Raw genomic sequence first — 26521 nt, 5'->3', positions numbered from 1 at the left:
GATTTTCATTGGAATTACATTGACTCTATAGTTCTACTTGGGGAAAGTTGACATATTTAGATGCTATTATAGTGTAATGTAAGTGGTCTTTTTAAAATTTATATTTAATTTCTAATTTAACTTAGTTGTTAGTATATAGAAATACAATTGATTTCTGTATGTTGCTCTTGTATCCTGTGTGAAAGGAAAATAAATCTCTGGACCCCAGAATCAGTACTGTAAGCCAAAGGGAAAAACTCAAGCCTGGAAATGCATCAGGCAGACCCACCTCCCATTTTATTCCCAAATAAGATAGCTATAAAGGTAAAAAAGCTACATATCTCCCTCACAGTTTGCCTATAAGGAAATTCCTGAGGGTCTCAAGATCTTTCCCCTAAAACAGTATTATTGAATGACACCTTGGCAATGTAAATTGATAGCTTATCTTCACAGTTGCAGCACAAAGAAGAGAACTTAAGTTATCCTAAGACAAATACATATCTGATTGCTTCCTCTGTCCTATTGTTTATGTAAAAATATAGATTCACTGATCCAGATTAAGGCTTAAGTGATTATTCCTCTACCTACCTCTGACATACAAATTGTATATTCAGTGAAAGGGTGATCAAAGACTCAAAAGAATACAACTGTTTGTCTCTTATCTACCTGTGACCTGGAAGCACCCCCTACCCTTCCGAGTTGTTCCTCCCTTATGGATGGAACCAGTGAACATCACACATAATGATCGACGTTTCATGTCTCCCTGAAGTGTGTAAAACCAAGCTGTATCCCAGCCAACTTAGATGGGCACATGTCGGCAGAACTCCTGAGGCTGTGTGACAGGAATGTCCTTAATCTTGGCAAAATAAAGTTTCTAAATTGATTGAAACCTGTCTCATACTTTTGGGTTCAGACCTGCAACCTAACTAAACTCACTTATTGGTTCTATTTGCTTTTTTTTTTTTTGTATATTCCGCTGGCTTTTCTGTATAGATTATCATATTATCAGCCCACAAAGACAGTTCCAGTATATATTTTTTTTATTTTGTTCTTTTGCCTTACTGCACTAGCCACACTTCTAGTACAGTGCTGAATAGAAGTGGTGAGAGCAAATACTTTGCATTGTTTCTGATCTTAAGAATAAACCATTTAGTCTTTCACCATTAAGTATATTACTAATTGGGTTTTTCATAGATATTCTTTTTCAGATTGAGAAAATTCTTTTATTTTACTTAGCTGAGTGTTTGCATTGAGGATTAGATGTTAGATTTTGTGCAAAATTTTTTATTCTCTTAATATAGTAAATTATAGTGATTGATTTTCAAATGTTGGCCTTGCGTTCCTTCTTTGATAAACTGCAATTGGTCATCAATTGACCTTTTGTCATATTTATATATTGTCGGATTAGCTTTACTAAATTTTTGTAAAAAAAATTTTAACATCTGTGTTCATAGGATACTGACTTTTTTTTCCCCCTCTTTAAAGTTTTTGTCTGGTTTTAGTATCAGGGTAATGTTGGCCTCATAGGATATGTTGGGAAATAGATCCACCACTCCTCCAATTTTCTGGAAGAGTTTGTTTAGAATTGGTATTCTTTCTTTAAGTGTTTGGTAAAATTAACAAGTGAAGTCATTTGGGCGTGAATTTTTTTGTGTGAAGATTTTAAACTACAAATTCAACTTCTTTAGTAGATACAGAACAATTCAGGATATCTACTTCTTTTTAAATCATCTTTGGTAGTTTGTATGTTTTAAGCATTTGTGTAGTTCACATAAATTGTCGAATTTATTGGAATAAAATTATTCATGATATTTTCTTGTCCTTTTAATATCTGTGGAATTTGTAGTGATGTTATCTCTTTCCTAATATTAGTAATTTGTGTCATTTTTTTTTTCTTATCAGTTTGGCTAGAGGTTTATTCATTTTACTGATTTATTTCCCCCACAAGGAATCAGCTTTTGGTTTCATTAATTTTTCCCTACTGTTTTTCTGTTTTAAATTTTATCAGTTTCTACTCTTTATTACTTCTGTTATTTTGCTTACTTGGGTTTTACTTCCCCGGCCCCCGGCCCCTGTTTTTTTTAGTTTCCTAAGGTGGAAGCTTTGAGAACTTTCTAATCTAATACAGGTGTTTTGTCTTATAAATTTCCCTGTAAATACTACTTGAGCTGCATCCCAGAATTTTTGTATGTTGTGTTTTATTTTCATTCAGTTCAAATCCTTTTAATTTTGCTATTGATTTGTTTTGGCCCAATCATGATTTAGATGTGTTATTTAGTTTCTAAATATTTAGGAATTTGTTAGATATCTTTCTGTTACTGATTTTAAATTTGATTTCATTGTGGTCATGAAGCAGGAGCAGCCTTGAGAAACAGACCCCTTAGACACGGAACTAGAAGGGAAGGGGTTTTATTATTACGGCCTGGGAGCAAGGCTTTATGTTTTGTCCAAATGGCCAAGCTCCCCTAACAAAGAGAATCTCTGCCTTTATAGAGGCCTACACTCTACATATTACACGTGAAAGGATCTTAGGTTTACAGCATTAGAGGTCTTGGGTTTACAGCTTTAGAAATCACATATGAAAGGGTCTTGTGTTTACAGCTTTAGGAATTACATGTGAAAGGGTCTTGGGTTTACAGTTTTAGGAATTACATGTGAAAGGTTTCTGGTTTCCAATGGAGGAGTGGGGTGGGGATTTGATCTCAAGTAAAAACCGTGTCTCCTGCTATCTTATAGGAAGGTGATTCAAGAGGCACTGCCCTTCGGCCAGCCTTTTCTTCTATTGAAATGCAGTGTGGAGGTCAAGGGGGAGGTCCTAGATGCCTGGGTCTCCTTCCTCAGTCAGAGGACATACTTAGTGTGATGTAAACCCATTTTAAATTTATTAAGACTTCTTTTTTTTTTTGGCCCAGAATATGGTCCATCTTTTTTCTACGCACTTGAAAAAAATATATATTGTGACGTTGTTGGATGGAGTATTGTATAAATGTCAGTTAGGCTTAGTTGATTATGGTGTTCAGGTCTTCTATATCCTTACCAATTTTCCATCTGCCTCTTCTGTCTGTTACACATGGATGTTTGGATGTAAATTGGTGGAGTGTAAGAATGGCTTGTGAAGAAGGTAACAGCATTTTCGAACATCAGTGATTAGAGAGGGAGGGTGAATGTTGGAGTAGAAAGGCTGATGAGGGAGGGTTAATGGTTGGGGTAATTATTAATAAGACCACAAAGGAAGCTGAGTAATACCAAATCAGTATTTATAATCAGTGGGAATTCAAAGTGGGTTATAGAATTCTTTATCAACTTCAAATTTAATACATCAGATAATAAATATTAACCCCAAGAAGGTACATTAATGAAGACAACAAATAGATTTGACAGAAGCAAAAATCAATGTATAAATAACATAGAAAGCAATTATAAGAAGTCAAGAGTAATCTTCTGTTAAAAAAGTATTTTATTTTCCCAGCATAACTAATAATTGTTTTATGAAATAGCTAGGTTAGTAGCAACAGCAGCACCAAAAGAATATTGTAAGCTCACTATGTGCAAATACTGTGCTAAAATACTTTATGCTTTTTTTTTGTATTTTGTTCTCACCTCAAGGCTAGAATGTCAGCACTGCTAATATTATTCCCATTTTACAAATGAAGGAATTGAGGCACTGATGGGGTTAAATAACATCTCAAAGATTCACTTAATCAGGAAATGAGAAAACTATTATTTGAGCCAGTCATATTTTATAGTGCCTCTGTTATTAATTTCTCCGTCTCCACTCCGCAGTAAAACAAAGCATTCTTTTTGTTCTGAGTTTTACTAGACTGTTCTTTGCTCAGTCAGTTGCTCCCAAACCCCTTCGATCCACAGTAAGAAATGCATTTTACATGCTAGCCCCATGTATACATATATATGTGGGGGGGTATGTATTTTATGATAGTATACTTGGATTTTACCAATGGATTGTAATGCATATTTGAAAAACATTGCTCTAAGTCAGGAGAGTTACAAACAAATATGGAGCATTTTAATTGTATGTATGTGTGTTTGTGTGTGGGGGGTAAGGGGAGAGCTGTGAGTTATTTTGATACCTGAAATACTGACTGTATTTATAAAAAAATTGATTGCTTAAAAAATTGGTGTTTTAAAAAGGTAGACTTGAGGAGTGATATTGCTTGATTTTTGTTTTTAAGCTATCTGATCCATCTGACTTACCAAGGAATGCCTTCAGAATTTTTACCATCCTTGTGGAATTTTTATGTATTGAGCATATTGATTATGCTTTGGAAACAGGACTTGCTGGTGAGTGTATTTGTGTTACCCTTGTGTTAAATTCCTTTGATCCTGCTTGTTTAAACTGTATACAAAATGTTGTTTTGCATATAATCATCTCTGTATGTCAGATTCAGTTCAGTACAATGAAGTTTGAGCTTTTATAATGCAAGGATTTGCCAGGTGCTGAAAGCTATACAGAAGCTCTCATATTGTTTACATACAGCGTAATAGAATAATAAGCTACCTAAGTCACTAGAATGTATGACACAATGTCTTACAATGCTGTAAGTAAGAAAATGTCAAGGAAAAAAATGAAGGCGAAAACAATTGTGGTTGGGGAATTGAGCAATGTAAGATTTAGAAAGAGAAGTATTCAAAACTTCTTCCAGAAGTCTGGAAAAAAATAGATTCAAATTAAAATTCTTATTTTGCTTTTGGTCTTTTGGGCTTAGTAGTTAGTAGCATAATGATGACTTGAGTCCAGTCTCATTAATTCAGTTGTCTGTTTCATCTAGTCAGTGGTGATCTCAAACTTAAAATAGCCAAAGTGAAACTCTTTATTTTCCCTCTAAACCTGTTCTTTTTCATTCTTCCAGTGTCATTAAAAGGCATTACCAATATGAATGATTATTATATGTCAGGTTTTTTTAAAGGGCATTACCATTTTACCAGTTGCTCAATGCCCCAACAAAACAGAGGAGTTTCTTAATTCCTCCTTTTCAGAAATCAGTTCCGATAGCCAGTCCATCAGCAAATCCTCTCCATATACTTCCAGGCATAAATCAAATTCATATACTTTTCTCCATCTTCACTGATGTCACCCTAATTTAAACACCGTTTATCTCTGTCTACTTGTCACTAGTCTCCCTGCATCCATTCTTGCCTCTCCATGTTACTGACTCATGTAACAGCAAGTTTAATTTCATTTCCTTATTTAAAAATCTTTAGTAGTTCCCTGTTACTCTTGAGGGGAAAACAACAGCAAACTCTAGAAAAACATGACTTTTCATCTGACCTAGTAGGCATTGATCATCTCTCATTGCATTTCTTTTCACTGCCCCAGTCACTCTGACCCTCATTGTTTTTCCTTGCTTAGTCTTTTTGAACTTGGTTTTTCCTTATCCCCAAAATTATTTTGCCTCAGCTCTTCTCATGGCCCGCTTTTTCAACCTTCTGATCTCAACAAAGATGTTATCTTCTCAGAGAGGCCCTTGCTGATCACCATAGATAAAGTAGCCCTCTTTTTCTAGCCTAATTATCCTCATTATCTTATCATTGCATTAACTTTATTTATAGCACTTATAACAATGAAATTTTTATCTGTTAATGTCTGCCTCCACTCACCAAAATTCATTCATTTAACACATGCTTATTAAATGCCTACTCCTGAACCTGTGGAGTTTACATTCATGTGGAAAAGATAGACAAATGATTAGAAAGTACAATGAAGTAAAATAAAACTGAGAAAAAAATGAAAAAAAAATGTGTAATATTTTGATATGCCCTTATTTTTTATTTTGGAGACAGGGTTTCTGTCACCCAGGCTAGAGTGCAGTGGCACAGTCATGGCTCATGGCCTCTTTGAACTCCTGGGTTCAAGCAATACTCCTACCTCAGCCTCCTGAGTAGCTGGAACTACAAGTCCATGCCACTGCGCCCAGCTAATTTTTTCTTTTTTTGTAGACATGGAGTCTCTTTTTGTTGCCTAGGCTGGTCTTGAACTCCTGGCTCCAAGTGATTCTCCCTCCTCAGCCTCCCAAGATTTTGTTTTGATTTAAACTATTTTCCTAAAGGTTTCATTTCCTGCCAACTTAAGCTGCTGCTGGACTATTTGTGTGTGCCAGTTTCTCTGTAATTATTGAATATTCTTTAAAAATTTTTAATAATTTTGTGGTTAAAACCGTACATTGTAGCTGAATTCTGATGCCTATAAAGAAAAAATGCATCAATATTGCCTTAATTTTTATGTCTTTTATTAATAACAAGGATTCATATTTTATACATATGTATTTTATTTTTTTCTCTTGTAAAGTTCATTTGCAATTGGAGCCTTCAATTTTCTTACAAGTTGGTAATCTTGTCTTTTATTGAGGGTGGAGGAAACACCTTTGTTTCCCTTTTTTTTATTTTTTTATTTTTTATTTTATTTTATTATTTTTTTGAGACAGTCTCACTCTGACACCCAGGCTGGAGTGTAGTGGTGCTATCTCAGTCCACTACAATCTCTGTCTCCCAGGTTGAAGCGATCCTTCCACCTCAGCCTCCTGAATAGCTGGGACTATAGGCATGCACCACCACGCCTGACTAATTTTTTGTGTGTATTTTTAGTAGAGACAGGATTTCTCCATTTGGCCAAGCTGGTCTCGAACTTCTGACCTCAAGTGATCTGCCTGCCTTGGCCACCCGAAGTTCTGGGATTACAGGCGTGAGCCACCATGCCCAGCCCTGTTTTCCATTTTTAAGACAAAAAAAATCGTTATAGGACAAATAACTTTAGGTATCAAGCCTGTATTTTCTCATTAGCTATGCATATCTTCCTTAGTCTAAGTCTGTTCATTTTAGCTAGAAACATAAACATCTAGGACCTTAAAGTTCATCTGTTATTCTTTGCAAAAAGGAGGACATGGAAATCCAGAGAGATCAGCTGACATTTGAGGTCAGAATATGGAGTGGCTTGATTCTCTTTTTATTTTATTCTGAATAAATTCCAGAATAAAATCAGGAATTTATTTTGTAGTCAGTGAGGACATTTTGAGTATTTTTTGAGGAATTAGTGGAGAGTACAGTAAAGCAAATGTGTCCGTTTGGGCATATTACTATGGCAGCACTATCTAGGATAAAAGATAAAGAGACTTGAATGAAGAAGACTAATGAGAAAAAAAGGTCTGTTTATAAGAAAAATGGTGCAAGTGTATTCATGGCTCATGTGAATCATGAAGGCTAAGTAGATGGTAAAAATTGGGCATAAAAATAACTTTGGATGAGTTTTACTAATATATTAATAAGCTTAAGCTTGATTTTCCTCTTCTGTCCACAGAAGTCATTATCGATGTATTAAAACAGTGGTTACATTTATTTATGTTATAGATTTTTAAAAAAACATTTTTTTTCTGTTGCCAAAATGAATTTCTTCAAGGATAATTCTAACATATGTATGCCTTCCAATTTTAGGAATTCCCTCTTCAGATTCTAGGAATGCAAATCTTTACTTTTTGGATGTTGTGCAACAGGCCAATACTATTTTTCATCTTTTTGACAAGCAGTTTAATGATCACCTTATGCCACTTATAAGGTTAGTCAAATTATCTGATATTTATTAATATTTCAGTGAATAATACAGTATTCTACATAATATTCTACATATATTTTTATTAAATTTAAAAAGTACACGTTTACAAAAATGTCAAACTGTACAAGTGGTATGAAATAAAAATATAAAAGTTCTTAGGAAATAAAATATTGTTTCTTCTTGCATTTCTGTTTTCTCTTTCCACTATATTAATTTTGGTGTATTTCAAAAGATTTAATCTGCCACCTAAAACCGAAATCTAATGTGAAAGAGGACCTCCAGCTTAGTGAAACTCAGCAAATTTGACATCTTTTAAAAGATCTGATAGACACAGTTCGTGTACCCACTTGATGTAATGTAAAGACATACAAATAATTTTCTGAGATCAATAGGACAGATTTTAATGAGGTATTAAGTAAGGTTTGGTTTGCATCTTCATATCAATTTATGTGAACTTATAAAGCTTATGAGAATTGAATAAGATGGTTTGCATGTGAACATGCTTTACAAAACTATCCCTTTAGTGTTTTTATGGAAGAAGAAAAATACATAAATTTTTTTGACATTTTGTTGTAAACATTGATATGCCAAGACAAGTCCAGAAACAGTCTCAAAGATAAAAATCACTTGTAAACCCTGAATCATATTTTGGAAGGAAATTTACTTTTTAAGAGCTGTTATACCACAAAGCAGAGAATTCACACAATTATTAGGGTTGCCTATTTCTTGATATTTTGGGTCTTTTGACATTCCGATAGCATTCAGAAGGCAAATATGTTTGTTAGGGTTTTAAAGATTTAAAAATACAACTGGATTGGCTGTTACCCTCCAAATTTTATAGTATGATTTACTGTATTATTAAAACCCTAGTGATAGTCTGTAACTTTTCTTATTATTACACTAGATATTTGTTTATAAAGAAAACCAAATAATTACAAAATTTTAAAGTCACATTTATATTCTTCAGAGATGTCTTCTCAGAGATCAGAATAACAAATTTAAATAGTCATTGTCTTTCCCTTTTTTGAGACGGAGTCTTGCTGTGTCGTCCAGGCTGGAGTACATTGGTACAGTCTCAGCTCACTGTAATCTCCCTCCGCCTCCCGGGTTCAGGTGATTCTTCTGCCTCACCCTTCCGAGTAGCTGAGACTGCAGACACACGTCACGATGCCTGGCTAATTTTTGTATTTTTAGTAAAGACAGGGTGTCACCATATTGGCCAGGCTGGTCTAGAACTGCTGACCTCAGGTGATTTGCCCACCTCGGCCTCCCAAAGTGCTGGGATTACAGGGGTGAGCCACCATGCCCGGCCCTTTTTTCGCTTTTAATTGGTTGTTTTTAGTCTTAACTAGTATAATGAATTGTGCATAGTGAATGCTAAATAATTACTTTGCTTGTTATATGCATCTTGGGTTTGTTAACAGTATTAGTCTGTATATATGGATGTATTTATAAATATATATAACGTAATACCCACAGATATATGAAAAACTTATAGAAAATATTGGATTAGTAATATGATTCTTTATCCCTTTTAAATATACAATAGCTCTTCCCCTAAGTTATCTGAATGCCTTCAGAAGAAAAAAGAAATAATTGAACAAATGGAGATGAAATTGGATACTGGCATTGATAGGCAAGTTGTTGGTTTTGTCTCTTGCATTTTTTTAAATTATAAAAACACCATATCATAGCAGCGTGAAAATATTTCTTAGAGAAGAAAAATTCTTTGTCTTAATTCTACCATCTTGCTACAACATTTGATTTTATTTTTACTTATTGCCTTCATCCTTATTAGAATGTTGTCTTTATTGAATCCTGAAGGTTTTTACTTTGGCCGATCTCGGCATTTAACGTGTCTTCCTCACTAAACTTAATCATTACTAGGTTTTGATTTAAAGTGAGAAATACGTGACTTTTTCAGTTGAACACTTAGAGGCCATTGTAGGATTATTAATTGTCCTAATTTCAATTTTATTGTGTTTCAAGGAATAGGGAGGCCCAAGAAGAGGGAGAGAGACAGGGAAACAGCCATTAACTGGAGTAGTCAGAACACACACTATATTTATCACTTAAGTTTACTGTCTTATATGGGTATGGTTTGTGGTACCCAAAGCGATTAAAATAACATCAGAGATCACTGATAACAGATCACCATAACAGATTTAGCAGTAATGAAGTTTTAAATACTGTAAGAATTATCAAAATGTGACACAGAAACACAAAGTGGGCATGTTCTGTTGGAAAAATGGCACTAATACACTTGCTTGACACAGGGTTGCCACAAGCCTTCAACTTGTAAAAATAAAACAAACCACAGTATCTGAGAAACACAATAAAACAAAGCAGAATAAAACAAGGCATGCCTGGATATCCAGAAGTGGGGTTGTTGGATCATATAGTAGCTCTGTTTTTAATTTTTTGAGGAATTTCTGTACTTTTCCATAATGGCTGTACCAATTTACATCCCCATCAACAGTGTGCAGATGTCTGTATGCACTCTTGACAACACTTGTTATCTGTTGCCTTTTTGAAAATAGCCATCCTAACAGGTGTGAAGTGATGACTACATTTTCCTGATGACTAATGATGTTGAGCACTTTTTCATATACGTGTTAGCCATCTATATGTCTTTTAGAAATTTTTATTCAGGTTCTTTGCCTTTTAAACATTGGCTTATTTGTTTTTTTGCTATTGAGTTGTTTGAGTTCCTTTTATGTTTGGGGTGTTCTTGTGTCTGCTGTATTGTTTGTTGTTGTTTAACGGGCAATACAGGTATTCTAGTGATGTTACTGTGCTGTTTAGTTACCTTGAGCATGTTATTTTTTCTCTGTATTAATGGCATGTCATCTTTTTTACTGTTAAGTACTCATGTGTGAATAAGTATAAGAAAATGATTGCTTATTGGTAGCATGTAAATTCAGTGTCAGGAATGTTGGTGATGCCAGATAGCCATGGATTGTCCACATAGGTGGCTGAGTGACATCTTTGTTTTCTGATGGCTCAATGAATGGGTTTCATGTACAAAACTATTAAAATATCTTATAAAATTACCTTCAGGCTACATGTATATGGTATATATTAAACAGATGAATTTTGTGTTTAGAATGGGTCCCATCCCCAAGATATCTTATGTATATACAGATATTTTCTAAAATCTGAAAAATTCCAAAATCCAAAACACTTCTGGTCCCAAGAATTCTGGGAAAGGGATACTCAACTTGTGTATAGTTTTGCTTTGAAGATCCTTAGTTGTTAAGGAATTGAATTAGTGGCAGGCTTCTAAGATTTTAGGATTTCCTTGAAATACTGCACAAAGAATCTGCTCTCTGTTTTGAGCAGAAAGATAATAAAACCAAGAGCTCTTTCATATTAAGACCTAGAGCTTGCTTTTTCTAATATCTAAAGTTTATCAATAGTAAAAGAGTTTTATGGTGATAGGAAATCAAATAACTAATTTAATTTAGTTTGTTTTGTTTTTTGTTTTTTTTTTAGAGATGGGGTTTCACCATATTGGTCAGGCTGATTTCGAACTCCTGAGTTCAGGTGATCCGCCCACCTCAGCCTCCCAAAGTGCTGGGATTACCCGCGTGAGCCACCGAGCCTGGCTACTAATTTAATTTAGTATAAATAATATAATTAAACAGAAACCTAGAATAAGTTAGATGGGTTAAATAATGTTGTATTCTCAATTCTCTAGGACATTAAATTGTATGATTGGACAGATGAAGCATATTTTGGCTGCAGAACAAAAGAAAACAGATTTTAAGCCAGAAGATGAAAACAATGTTTTGATTCAATATACTAATGTGAGTAAAATGATTGAATTTGTTAATATTTGTTAACATTTTTATTGATGTATCCTGTGCCCTAGATGTTTTTCTTTTATACTTACAGATTAATGAGAAACTATGTATTTCCTCTTTAGCTAAGCTGGTATATATTCCTATGTAATGAGTGTAGAAACTTTTATAGGCCTGTGTAAAAGTCTGTGCTTATGTAAGAAAACAAGTGGAGAAGATTAAAAATTCCATGGATGGGAAGAATGTGGATACAGTTTTGATGGAACTTGGAGTACGTTTTCATCGACTTATCTATGAGCATCTTCAACAATATTCCTACAGTTGTATGGGTGGCATGTTGGCAATTTGTGATGTAGCTGAATATAGGAAGTGTGCCAAAGACTTCAAGGTATGTATACACAAAAACATCAAACTTGCAAATAGGCCTAGGAACATAAGTCAGATCATTAAAAATTGATATTTACTTATAATTAGTAAAAGGTTTATAAGTTTTGTTGATATTGTATGAGATAGATTAACACATTCTATCTGAAAAAGTGTTGTTCCAATCTTTTTTTTTTTTTTTAATTTTAAATTTTTATTTTCTATTTTTTTCAGATGAGTCAGGATCTCACGATGTTGCCCAGGCTAGTCTCATACTGCTGGGCTCAAGTGATCTGCTGCCTCAGCCTCCCAAAGTGCTGATGTTACAGGCATGAGCCGCCATGCCTGACTGATCTATTCAATATTAAACACATTTTTGCTTCATGCTGCATTTTCAGTCCTACAGTCTTTGACTTACTGACATCCATGACTAATGCTGTATATGTCACACATTAGGAAAATAATGTTCTGTCTTCATTTATGTCTTGAATTTTTCTCTAACGTTTAAATTATGAAAAATGATATATACTAATGATAATTAGTTTTAGTCCACTGCAGTATATATAATTCTTACTATTGAAGAAAATTGACATATGGATCTTTTCGAAATATTATAGCAAGTTTATGTAGCTACCAAAATCTTTAAGTTTTAATTCTTTGTGATCTTAAAAAGTTCTAACATGTTGAACCCCTCCTACACTAGTAAGTCCCACCTGACTATGTAAGAAGTTACAGGCTAATTGTAAAACTGGAACCTATTTTGTTTCAATGTTACTTTCTTTATTCTCTCAATTCAGATTCCAATGGTATTACATCTTTTTGATACTCTGCATGCTCTTTGCAATCTTCTGGTAGTTGCCCCAGATAATTTAAAGCAAGTCTGCTCAGGAGAACAACTTGCTAATCTGGACAAGAACATACTTCACTCCTTCGTACAACTTCGTGCTGATTATAGATCTGCCCGCCTTGCTCGACACTTCAGCTGAGATTGAAGGAATTCAATGTCAATTCCTTTACACAAGAATGTCTTGTTTTTCAGTAGGCCTCGGTTGATAGAAAGCACAGGAGATCCGTTATGACACAGCCAACATTTTGTGAAACAATGACTGGAACAAAACAGCAGCCATACTTACCTTTGAGGTTTTATTTCAAGTTTGGACGCCGCTAGCCATATTTTGTTTTTTTTCCCCTTAAGTTGAATTTCAATTCTATTCTTGAATGTAGAAATTTCAGATTTTGTAAAACTACATGTCACCGTTTTCATCCTAGAAAATGTTGCTGTCAGAAGGCAAAGGAAATGTTACCAGTCTTTTCCATTCTTGTACTTTAACATATTCCATTTAGAAATGTTGCCATTCTGTTTTGCATTAATAACAGTTGAAATGCAGGAAAACTACATTTATTATTCCTCAGTTTTTAATGACCTTTTCAGCATCAATTGCTAATCAGATTATTTTAGGTTTTCCTAAATAATTTTTTGCCTCTTTCAAAAAGTTAACAATTAAGCATACTTTCTGTAGTTGGTTGTCTGGATTTTTTTTTTCTGAGGTACAGCATTAATACTAGTCCAAGAAAATGTCATAAATTAAACTGAAATGGTGAAAAGTTTTATGTAGACATTAGGAGTGGATCAGAATACTTCTGCTTTCTGGGTAAAACTTAAAAGTTTACTATTTCTTATTTGGTAAATAGATTTTAAGCCAATTCTAGTAAGAAATTAATAAAACTACCTTATTTATATTTCACTTAAGATGGAGGACCTTAACTAAAGGACCATATTTATTCATTATTTTAATATAAGGGAAGTAAAAATGAGGTATAGTCTAAATGGTGCATATAAGAAATATTGACAGTGTTTAGCAACAGTGCAGCCCTTTAAGATTTCTGTCATAATGCTAAACTTTAATAAGATGGAATGGCTGAACATACAGTTAGTCTTTTATTTTAAGAGGAATTGAGAATGATAGATTTGGAGATGAGCTTTGCAAAGACCGATTGCTCTTCATGTCTGTAGGCCTGTGATTGTCCTTTTTCAAAACATTTCTGAAGGTGTTCCTACTTGGGTAGAGTTATGGAATTGGCTTAATTTGGTGACATAATAAATCACATAAAATTTTAAACATCAAGTGAAAATTTAGAAAGGCCATTACTATTCTATAAACCTTATAAACTTGCTCTGGGAGAATGCATTTTAAATTATATGTAGTGTTTCAGCTCTTATTGTGTTGTTCATAGTCTTCTAGGAACAAATAAGTATTCAATTCACTCTTGGCATTTTTTCTTTAATATAGACTTTTTAGCCTATTTTTGGAAAACTGCTTTTCTTCCAAGATCCTTATTCTAAATGTCATCAACTTTACCAAACTTCCTAAGTCCAGAGCTAACTTAGTACTGTTTAAGTTACTGTTGACCGAATTTTCTTCATTTTCTGTTTAGTTCACTGTTACCCAGGTAAGCAAGGGAATGAAGTATACCAACTTCTTTCAAAGCATTTTAGGACATTAAGGCAGCTTTAGAAGGCTGTCTTGTTTTCTAGCCAAGGGAGAGCCAGAACAGGTTTTCAACACTAGAGAAAGTCATATGCTTGTACTGTTGCCATTTTAGAAAGCTCTGATGTGAATTAAATTTTACCTCTGTTACTTAAAGCCAACAATTTTAAGGCAGTAGTTTTACTGGCCATTTAAGCTCTTTGTACAGTGTCAATTTGTAAAAAAGAAAAAAAGAAAAAAAATCTCAAATAAAACATGAGATAACATTTTAAGACTTCCAAATCAGAGAAGTGCTTCAAATTATTTTGTTTGGATTAATTTTTAAAATGTAAAGCATATACTTGTTGCTTAGTTATTTTGTTAATTATTTTCATGCCTGAGTTCTGTGCAATATTTTCTATTATGTCCATTGATAGGACAGTGACAAAATTCATAAGTGAATACTTAATTTAGAAGTGTTAACATTAATGCTCAATAAACAAATTCCCTGCAGTTGTTTTTTTTTTTATTTCACTCTTTTTATATTTTAGAGCCATCCATCCTGAATTTTATAAATGATTTTTTATTTAAAAATTTAAGATTTAAAAAGTTTTTCACAGCATAGGTCTTCTCACTTTCCTAAACAAGATTAGAAATTTAGCCTAAACAGAGATGGTCTTCCTGTAAGGGGGTAAAAAAAAAAAGTGTCTTGTGAAGCAATATGCATTCTTTGTATTCTGATTTTTTAAAATATTTTCATATTTATAGCCATCACAAAATTTTACCCAAAGTTCATGGCTCAGAAGAGATGATCAATAAGTAAAATGTTTTTCATTTGCACATGGTAGAATTTTAGGTAGAGAATGAAGCTTTGTATATTGGTAACTTTAACCAACATTTAAATAAGTGCAATCTTTGCAATATTCCACAGTATCACATGAGCTAATATGCAGTATTTAGGTAATGCATTGAATGAAGTTGAAAATACACTCTAACACACTGGACATTGTTTTTCTAAAATTTGAGAAATATCTGAAATACAGAATACGAGTTTTCCTACCTTATGTAAATTATGATGTTGAAAATGACAGTAAACCAGAGTAGATGAAGTGTCCTTATGAAGAATTATTAAATAATAGCTGGAAGGATCTTTAGACAGATGACCACCTGCCCATTCCAAGACAATTTTTGGTCCCATTTTGAGGGTTGCCATAGTTGCAAGTCCTTAGGATCTTTCTTGTTTTAAAAAGAACTGTCAAAGTAGGTTAAATTAAAATCTAATTTAAATTAGGTTAATTTATATTACATTGTAGATTGTTCTTTTTTTTCTCCTCTTTCACTTCTAAATATTTTGCTTTTTAAATACTAGCCTTCTGGTTCACAGTGAAATAATTTAATTATCAGTCAGTAGATTAATTCCAAGTGGAGATTTCACTGCTTCCCTAAAATGCGTTTTTCTTATCTATGATGGTGCATATTTACAAGGATCTGGATAAAGAGATTTTGATTTTTGAAATGCCACAAAACCCCTTAAAGTGGTTAGATTCCTAAGGTAATGGCTAAGGCGTGCTTGAACTGTGCTGGAGAGACATCAGGGCTCAGTGAGTACATAATTGGTTACTAACAAAGCTCACATCTGGAAGATTTAACTTTTTTTAATTCAAAACTATTCTGCACATTATCCATATATTGTTGAATTTTACATACAAAGCATTTTGTGCTTTCATTCAATTAAATTCAGTTTCTGTATTATTTCTCTCTGATCTGCCCTGTAATACATTATTACGTACTTTAGAAGAAAAGATCAGTCCATATTGTTAGACTGAATAATTATACATCAAGTTAAAAGTTAGCAATTTAAAAAATTTTACTGCATAATAAAGATAATTATATTTACATGTATTCATTTAAGTCTCACACACTGTGTTAAGTCCTTTGCATATATTATTTGATTCTAGAGCAACCCTAGGATTTGGATACTATTATTTTCATTTGACAGATGAAAAACCTAATGCATAGAAAGGTAAGTAGACCAGCCAAGGTCTACAGCTAGTAAAATCCTCAGATTGAAACCTAAATCTTTTCTCACTCACTTTTAGGTTCTATATGCTATTCTCTTTATGTAACATTAAATTGATCCTTTAGTTGGATAGGTTCATTAGTTTTGCTTAATCTTTTCATCCAATGTGAGTCTTATTGTGGCATTTATATTATGTGTTGGCATACAGGGTCAGGATCTAATTTACTGTTGCGTTTTTCTTAATATGTTCAATGTGTAGTCATACTTTTTAAATCTGATTTTTAAAATTTTATAAGTGGTCATGAAACTTTAATATTAAGTTTGTACCTAATGGAAATATGTCTATCACAAATTTTATTGCTATTATTTTATATACTTTTCCAGCTTGATAATTTTCACAATAGAAAGAGACCAAATATTTTGTACTATATTTTGTGACATAGAAGTAAATGACAATTCTACCGTGAAGATATGAAGAAATCAGTGTTTTTATGTTCCAAAACTATTTTAAATGTCACAGGCTTGCCAATTGTGTTAACTATTTAGTGCATTGGTAATTTTTAAATAGCTAATGCTGTAGTGAAAATATAAGGCAAAACATTTAGTATATTAACAGGTAGTTATTTTCATGTAATCAAAATTGCATGCTAAGGGTTTTAAAGGCTGTCATAATTCTTATTTCTACCACTGATCAGTCATTCTCTTTATAAATTTAGGGAGGAAACAACTGTTCAAATATATATGGGAAAGAAAGCTGACATTTAAAGAAAAGAAATTTTAATTGCCGAATTAGAGCAGCTAGGCCACCCTTGGGCTTAACAAAATTCCTATTTTTGAACTAGGCATTGTGTATTTTATTACTATTATTTGATAGGTACCATTAACTTCTGCTTTTGTGATTACTTTTGGGGGAAAGATGAGTAATTAAACACACTTGCTCATTTTCTAAGTGGTTTAGAAGGTTACAGTCTGCTTCACCATACAAAGCCAGTTTAAATAGGAATATATCACATACTTCAAATAGCAATCAACCTAGAGGAAAGTCATTTATTCAGAAGGCATAGATTTGTGCTAGACAGCAGTGATGCATTACAAATATATAATTATTTGCACTAATATTTGAGCAGGTGGAATGGATTAGAACATGGTCAACATTATGCTGCTGATAACATGTATTTTTCTGTATTAATATGTACTGTGCAACATGTATTAAAATTGTCAATAATTCATTTTAGCCAAGATACTAATATTTATATTACTGTGTTTAAGAGACAGTATCCAACTGAGTCACTTTTAATTTAAAAGCCTGAAACTGGAATTAAGTTTACTTTCAAAAACCACTTAAATTACTATCAGTGAAAGGTCAGTAAAACATAGAATTATAAGTGCCTAGTGACTTAATAGGAGGAAATATGGAGGTTTAAGAAAGGAAACAGGAATCTGGAATAAGAAAGTTAAGTTTCATTTTTGGCTCAGATGAGTGACTTTCTTTGTTTTCACCATTGGGAATCTTAAATGAAGAAAATGTCATATCCCCTCTAGCGTATCTTTATTTAATAAACTTAAGTGAAGGTTGGTTAGAACTAACAAAGGAATTAATCTCCAATGATGGACTTTCAGAGTTTTGAGATTAAGCTTTGAGAGGTGAGAAGCCTTCCTGATGCCCCTGTAAATCGATTGGCAGATGCCTTTAAGTAAGGCCGTCCTTCTTTGCCTGCCTATCATTTTAATCTTTATGCTGTAACTGGTTCCTTTCAACTCTGGCCTTTTATTGTAGCACTTTTATCAAGTCTACAGCTTCCCAGCTACTTGGGAGGCCTAGGTGGGAAGAACACTTGAGACTAGAAGTTTAGGACCAATCCTGGGTAACATAGTGAGTCCATGTCTTTAGAAAAATAAATAACTCTTAGCTTTTTCCTGTAGAAAATCTCCAAATAGAATCTGGACAATGCTGGATGTAAAGAAAACTGTGAAGCTACCTCTAAGTGTATTATTTGTAAATACCGTGTACCATTTAGAGGATAACATGGGGGATTCACATGAAATTATGTGAAAATATTTTATAAGGAATAATACCTAAGTGCCTCTCTATTACAGTTCTCCAGTAGAATGTATTTTCAGTTTTTGCCACAAGAGGGAGAAGTTATTTTTATAGTAATATGTACATTTTTTAATTTTAAAAATAGAATTCACATAACTTTACAGCATCTATGAACATTTTGGTATCCTAATTGCATGTGTGTGCATATTTGTGTGTATGTGTGTTTAAACGTGATTCAAAAAGTCATGCATGAAAAAAATTTCTAATAAAACCAAAACAGTTTTGAAGAACATGTGCACAATGGACACAGGAACTGAACAAAGTTTACCATGATTAAAATTATGTGTTCTTAGTTATATATCACATTGAAACAATCTGAGACTTACAGAAGGGTTGTAAATACTGTACAAATAAAATTATTCCCTTTTGAGAATAAGTCGCTGTCATGATGCTGCACCACCCTCCACTACTTTTGTATTTCCAAGAAGAAAGAATGCTCCAGTATAACTACAATACATGAAAATTAGGAAGTTAACATTGACATATTATCTAATTCTCAGACCCCAATCTAGCTGTCCTAATTCCTTTTAAGGATCTCAGTTCAAAATCGTGTTGCTTTAGATTGTAGTGTCTCTAGTCTCCTTCATTGTGACACAGTTCCTTAGTCTTTCCTTGACTTTTGTGACTCTGGACACTTTTACAGATTATAGGGAAGTTACTTTGTAAAATACCCCACATTTGGATTTCTGTTTCCTCGTAACTAGATTCCATTTGTGCTTTTTGGCAGGGGTACCACAGATGCAATTCTGTTTACTTGTTGCATCCTGTCATGTAGTACACAATTTCAATTTGCCCCATTTCTGTTGATGTTCAGTTTTATCACTTTAAGGTACTATTTACCAGGCTTCTCCATTGTAAAACTGTTACTTTTCCTTTTGTAAATATTTTGGAGGTAGATAGATATTAATCGATAGATTTATTTATTTAGAGATAGTCTTGTTCTGTTGACCAAGCTGGCATCCTGTGGCGCTATCTCAGCTCACTGCAGCCTCTGCCTCCTGGGTTGAAGTGATTCTCCCACTTCAGCCTCCCAGATAACTAGGACTACAGATGCACACCACCATACCTGGCCAATTTTGTATTTGTAGTAGAAATGGCATTTTGCCATGTTGGTCTCAAACTCCTAGCCTCAAGTGATCTGCCCACCTTGGCCTCCCAAAGTGCTGGGATTACAGGTGTGAGCCACCTTAACCAGCCATCATATGTGTGTGTGCATGTGTATGTATGTGTGTGTGTGTGTATAAATATATGTATTCTAATCAGAATTCTCAATATCACTATGTATTCATAGTTTTCTGTTTGATTATCTGTTATTTTACCAAATCTCAAATTATCCCAAATTTGGTCAGTAGGAGCCTCTTCAGGTTGCCTCCTGTGTTTTGGCATGTTCCCATGATTTTTATAGCACTTTCTTCTAGGCACAACAGGATTTTCCACGTTCATCTTGTACTTGCCTTGCCCCAGCTCTTTAATCAGCTATTCTTCCACCTTTTAGTGAAACTGGCAATTAGAAACCGATATTTGTGCATGAGATGCGGTTGTTATTATTGAGTCTGACCCTATTCTTTCTCAGTAGATAGTTCTAGGGGACTTTATGTGTGTATATACACACATATTTTAAATATACACCTGCACACACACACTCCTCTGCAACGTCTTCCTCACCTCACTTGAGCTTCAGTACCCCATACTGGGCTTCCCCTCTCTCTACTCAGGAGGAGACCATCCTCATCTCATTTAGCTCTTGAAGGTTTTTTGGCTTTAGAACCAAATTGAGGGAGTAAGAATGGTCATTCCAGAAATCATGTAAGGATTTAAAAATACTAAATTTAAAAATCACTTAAAATTTTATCACTCAGAAACAACTATATTTTTGGTGGGTTTGTTTTGTTTTTAATGTAGTGAGCAAATTAGTAAAGCCGAATTGAGGAGGGTCAAGTGTTATGCCAAAGACACAGACCTTACATTTTGAAATAATTAAATTTGAAATGCATACCATATGTTTTTCTATTATATAATCTCCTTGCTACTGTAATTGCTATTTAATAAATAAGAGTGCATCAGAGAAACTGTATGAATGGAAACCTGACCATTAAGCACTTAATACCAGTAGGATATTTTTACTAATAAAGTTCAAAGGAAAAATGATCAAACAATTGTTGTTTTTGTAGGCCATTAAAAAACATATGTCAAGTAAGATTTCATGTGAGAAAGGAGTCTCTATCTGGGCTGGATCTATTACAATACATGTTACAATAAACAATGTGAAATAGGAGTCCAATGGAGGCACAAAGAAGTTAAATTCATCAAAGTTACATAGAGTCTGAATTCAAACTCATATCCTTAGGCTTCCATAGCCTATGTTTTAACCACTTTGTTACCTCTTAAGATTTCACCAAAGAAATAACGTTTTAGCTGTGCTTTAAAAAGGCAAATAGCATTTCATAAGTGGGGAAGGAGAAGGGTAATTCTAGGCAGAAGTAACTTGTAAGGAGTGGAGGCACGCGTCACTGGTGTAATGTCTGAATGGGAAAACTGCTGTATGAGTAGAACTCAATGTGTGGGGTCCATCAAAAGGGCAAGTAAAACACTTGGGTTGGGGTTAGCTTATTAAGAGTCTTTAGGCCTGGTGCGATGGCTCACGCCTGTAATCCCCAGCACTTTGGGGAGGCCGATGTGGGCGAATCACCTGAGGTCAGGAGTTGGAGACCAGCCTAGCCAACATGGTGAAACCCCGTCTCTACAAAAATACAAAAATTAGCTGGGCATGATGGTGGGTGCCTGTAATTCCAGCTACTTGGGAGGCTGAGGCGAGAGAATCGCTTGAAGCCAGGAGGCAGAGGTTGCAGTGAGTCGAGATCACACCACTGCACTCCAGCTTGGGCTAGAGAACGAGACTGTCTCAAAAAAAAAAAAGTCTTTAAAATGTTATCCTAGTTAATTTGGCTTTATCATAAAAACAGAAAACCATTGAAAATTAAGTAAGTGAATGACATGAACAATTCTGTGTTTTAGAAGAAGATAACTAGTCAGAATGTATGCAGTGGACTACAGGAGAGAAGAGAGCAGAAACCAGGCTACTGTATTAATCTGGTAAAGGCCTGAACTAGGGGAGTAGCACAGGAATAAGGAGGAGGTGATGGATTCAGGAAATATTTGGAAGATTAAACCAATAGGACTTATTAATTGTTGCTTTATTAGATGGGGGGGATGCAAGAAAAGGAATCAAAGATGATTCCAAGATTCTTAGTTTATGTATCTTGGTGAATAGCAACACTATAGACTTATAATATATACATTAGGAAAAGTAGGTCTAGCAGGAATGTCAGTGGCTACTGAAAGAATATCTCTTTTGCTAGAAATTGTTTCAGGCCATGCAAAAAATTTAAACTTCATAATCTGTTAGAAGTTGTGGCAGGAGAAAAAAATCCATCTATGGCTTTGAAATAGAATTATTTTGAAATTTTAATAATATGTAATTTTATAAATGTATAATTGCTTTTTTCTACTTAAAGCAAGAAAAAAATTTTTTAAAGCTTTCTAGCATTTTAGTGCTCAGCTATAATGGGTAGACTCAAATGGAATAACACCTGTTGCCCTTTTTGATGTCAGTCCTTCAGAGAGTGTACATTGGAAGGTCTAAAGATGATTTTCTCTGGTTGGATTGTTCACATGCTAGGAATGCTTTACACTGTGATTCAAATTCTAAGCCAAAATCTTCCACTTCAACACTTAAAACATCAAGTATTCTCTCCTAGGAAGATACTGCAGACCTTGAGACCCTGCAGATCTATAACACAATTATCAGCCATTAACTATAATCTCATAGGTTGCATGTTTATCTTAGTAAGGTCAACAAAATGACTCTTTGGCAATATTATGTGGAAACTGTAATTACAAATTATGGATATACCACAAACTAATTTTCTTTGACTTCATGGATTTCAGATAGGTGTTTTGAAAGTACGCTTAAAAAAAATTATTTTCATGCCTGTAATCCCAGCACTTTGGGAGGCCGAGGTGGGTTGAGATCAGGAGCTCAAGACCAGCCTGGCTACAATGGCAAAACCCCATCTTTACTAAAAATACAAAAATTAGCCCGGTGTGGTGACAGGCACCTGTAATCCCAGCTACTCGGGAGGCTGAGGCAGGAGCCTTGCTGGCCCTGGGTCAGAGGTTGCAGTAAGCCTAGATCACGCCACCGGACTCCAGCCTGGGCAACAGAGCAAGAGACCATCTCAAAAAAAAAAAAAAAAAAAAATCATTTAGAGGTTTAATATAATCAGGTTATTTAAAGCAGGCTAGTAGTTAACCAAAGGATTAGCAGATTACTTTGGGGGTAATTTTATTTTCAAATCTGGTTGGAAAATAGCCCACATTGTCATTCTTACATTGCAGATGCTTTCTATTCTACTTTAAGAATTATATTAATACAACAAAATGAAATTACTTTTAGTGTGATTACTAATGGCTTCGACCAAAAGAACATTTACAGAATATTGAATATTTTAATAGCTAAAAATTTATAGATATAAACTTCATTAAAATTCTGAAAATACATTTAGTCAATATTTTAATTTTAATGCATATTTAACTTTTGTTAGTAAAAAGAAATGTGTGTTTAAAGTAAAAGTTTTAATTTTTCCATTAAGGAGATTATATAAAACTAAAAATGTCACATAACCACAGAGTACACATTCATTTCAAGTATACGTGGAAATTTACAAAATTATGTGCCGGACCACAGTCTCCTAGTAATTTGTAAAAATTTGAAATTATTCAGAGTATGTCCAGTGACTATAGTGGAATTAAGCCAAAAATAACAAAAAGCTTACTAAGTTTTTTATACATTAGGGAATTGATGTAATTTTAAATAACCTAGAAGTGAAAAAATTACAATGGAAATTTTGAAATTTTTCATTGAATTATAGAATTTATCAAAACTTGTGGGATGCAAAACGCATATACTAGGGAAAAAGGAAAACTGAAAACAATTATTTAAATCTCCACTTAAACTTTCAAATTAAACATTAAGGAAGGAAACAAGAACTAGAACAAAATAATACCAACAAGCAAGAGAAAGGAGAAACAAAAGTTTATTTTTTTGGTGAAGACTAAAAAACCTCTGGCAAGACTGATCGAGAAAAAAAAAAGAGAAACCACAATCAACCAACATCAAGAATGAGAAGGGAAACTTCCATTTGTTCTACAGATATTAAAAAGAAAAAAGGTTATCACCAACTCTGGCCAACAAACATAAAAAAAAGATTAAGTGGTTATTTTATTTCAAAAAAGTTTAATTTACCAACATTGATATAAGATAAAATAGAAAATATTAACAGTCTTATATCAAAAATAGCGAATCCATAATTAAAGACTTTCCTGTGAAGACAACTTAAGCTCCAATGACTTTACTGATAAATTCCTCCAAACGTTAAAGGGAGAAATAATACCAATATTGTTAAACCCTTTCAGAATGTAGTAAAGGAGAGAGAACATCCCAACACATTTTATGAAGCCAGCGTAACCTTGATGTGAAAAATTAACAAAGACATTATAAGAAAGGAAAGTTACAGAACAGTCTCTCTCGTGAACATAGATGCAAACATCATAAACAAAATATTAGTGACCCAAACCCAGTAGTATATATATTAGAGAATACATTGCAACCATATCAGACTTATTTCAAAAGCAGGTTGATTAGATATTTGAAAGTTAATTTACCTTATTTAAAGAATTTTTTAAAAATCGTCTCAATAAGAAGTAGGAAAAAACAGCTAGTGAAGTTCAATACCCGTTAATTATTTTTTAAAGAAACAGCAAATTAGGCATCAAAAGGAATTTTCTTAATATGCCAGAGTATCTGCAGAAAATATATGGCAAACATTACAATAATGGTGAAATACTGAAAGCTTTCTTCCAGAAGTCAGCAATTAAGCAAGGATCTTTGCTATCACTTCTGGTTAGCAATGTGCTGGAGATCCTCACCAATGCAATAAGGCAGAAAGGAAGAAATAAAATGGTCACTATTTGCAGGTATAACTGTCTACATAGAAAGTTCTTATAAGATAAACTGTTGAATGAATTTAGCAAGGTTGCTGGATACAGAGTCGATATACAAGAAACTAAATATATCTTTACACCAGCAATAAACAATTTGAAGACAAAATTTTTAAAATATCAATTTTAAAAGCACCAGAACATCAAATATATAGGTTTGTGAAAAACTATAAAACATTATTGAGAGAAACTAAGGGCCTGAAAGGCCATATTCATGAATTAAAGGAGTTATAAATCAGTTCTCTACTAAGTGATCCATACATTTAATAAAATCCTAATCAAAGTCAGCAGATTTGTCGTGGAAATTGACAAGCTGATTCTAAAATAAATATGAAAATGCAAAGGTCCAATAATAGCCACTGGATGCCAACACTTACTTTAAAGTTACAATAATTAAGACAGTTTGATGTTGGCCAAAGATAGATAAATAGAACTATTGAGCAAAATAGGAAGTCCAGAAATAGACTGGCAAATGCACAGATACTTGATTTATTACATAATTGGCACTGCAGTGTAGTGAGGAAGAGACAGTTTTTTAAAAATTGTCAACTGTTTCTCACTCTAGATCTTGACCCCTACTTAATAGTATACACAAAAATAAATTCTAGGTGAATAATGTACCCAAATGTGAAAGATGAAACAATAAAGCTTCTAGAAGATGACTTCTAGAAAATCTTTATATAAAGCTTCATGATGGTGTAGGCAAAGATATCTTTATAGGTAACAAAACAACAAAACTCAAAATTAGGAACTTCTGCTTAGATCAACTTGTGGACTCATCTGGACTTTGAGAAATCCCTTCTACTGTGGTAGAATTTTACTGATTGGATTGTGGGAATCAGATCCCCCTGTGAATGGGTGGGTGGCTTTCATCTGGAAGGAAAAAAGTATTCCCACTCCCAGTTATCCTAAGGTAGAAAATGAATAGACTTTGGAATTAAGGGCAAAGAAGTGGGATTAAAAAGGGTCTCTGAATTTTTGGGACCAAGAGGTTAGGGAACTGGATTTAGAGGTATAAAGATTCATGAAAAGTTTTGTGATAGGAGTTTAAGAATTGAAAAGGCAAAACAAATATTTGCAATATAAAATATAGTTGACAAAATATTCATATCCAAAACATGTGAAAAACATATATAATTCATTCAGACGAAGACAATTCAATAGAAAGATGGGCAAAACATTTGAGACTCAATCCGCAGAAGAGAATATCCAATGCCCAATGGACATATGAAAAGGTGCTCAACCTCACTGGTCATCAGAGAATTACAAATTAAAACCACAATGAGATGCCATTACACATCCCCAGAATGGCAAAAATTAAGAAACCCTAACAATTCCATGTGTTTGTAAATGTGAAGAAAGTGGAACTCATTTATGTTTCTGGTGAGAATAGACAGATATAGTGCTATTTGGATAACTACTAGGTTCTACTCTTTGAAGAGAAGATGGCGTCTGAAAAGGGCAAGAGTGTAGCTTCTAGGATGTTTTATTTTTTGATCTGAGCAGAGTTACATGATTATATTCACTTGGTAATAATTCACTGAGAATACATTTACAATTTGTTCACTTAAGAATTTAAGTTACATTCTAATAAAAAGTTTATTTTAAAAAAGTAATTGAAAACTACTTCAGTTTTTTATTCATAGCCATTAATGGTGCTGTAAAAAATACTATAGAACCTAAAGGCACATTTTTTAGAACTTTCTGGATAGACTACAACTCCTAGCTTGTACTGCTTGTTAATAATTAACATAATTTGACCTTGAAGCATAAAAGCTATTGTAGTAATTCCTGTAGATGGATTAAAACACATGTATATATAATATTTTTATATTAACAATATATTTTTTCCTGTTATCCTTTCATTGTACATGCTATAAATACTCCAAATATTATAGAAATGTGCAGTATAGTATAACCAGAAATAGATAGTGTAGTGTATTCCTGCTTTATCGGCTTGGGCTATAAAAGGTCAATTTTTATTAAATATTAAAATTGTAACGACTCCAATCCAACACCCTGAATTCCCCTTAAACCTAAGGTTTTAGGGGTTAATAAAGTTTTACTGCATGCTTGGGGAATAACTAAATTATAGCTCCAAAGTGATTTACTTTGCCGTTGGCAGTGATTTTTTTTTTTTTTTTTTTTTTTGAGACGGAGTTTCAG

At 33.5% G+C, this 26521-nt stretch overlaps 1 protein-coding gene across 3 annotated transcripts in view; it reads left to right on the top strand.

Moving 5' to 3' along the window:
* EXOC5 (exocyst complex component 5) overlaps positions 1-16674 on the top strand; it is a 59849-nt gene extending 43175 nt beyond the window's left edge. For 2 of the 3 annotated variants that reach the window (XM_032251166.1, XM_032251165.1), the window contains exons 13-18: positions 4170-4278; positions 7423-7543; positions 9090-9176; positions 11241-11349; positions 11516-11731; positions 12504-16660. In XM_032251166.1, coding sequence (XP_032107057.1) covers positions 4170-4278; positions 7423-7543; positions 9090-9176; positions 11241-11349; positions 11516-11731; positions 12504-12692 — 831 coding nt within the window. In that variant the 3' untranslated portion in view covers positions 12693-16660. Of the gene's footprint in view, positions 1-4169; positions 4279-7422; positions 7544-9089; positions 9177-11240; positions 11350-11515; positions 11732-12503 lie in introns of all 3 variants that reach the window. The other variant, XM_032251167.1, reaches the window with a different exon arrangement.
* Positions 16675-26521: the final 9847 nt, after the last annotated feature.

This window comes from Sapajus apella, unplaced genomic scaffold (assembly GCF_009761245.1).
Source record: "Sapajus apella isolate SASKATOON/1434 unplaced genomic scaffold, GSC_monkey_1.0 scaffold74, whole genome shotgun sequence".
NCBI lineage: Eukaryota > Metazoa > Chordata > Mammalia > Primates > Cebidae > Sapajus > Sapajus apella.
The sequence above is the reverse complement of the archived record's forward strand: the minus strand, read 5'-3'. Positions and strand labels throughout refer to the sequence as shown.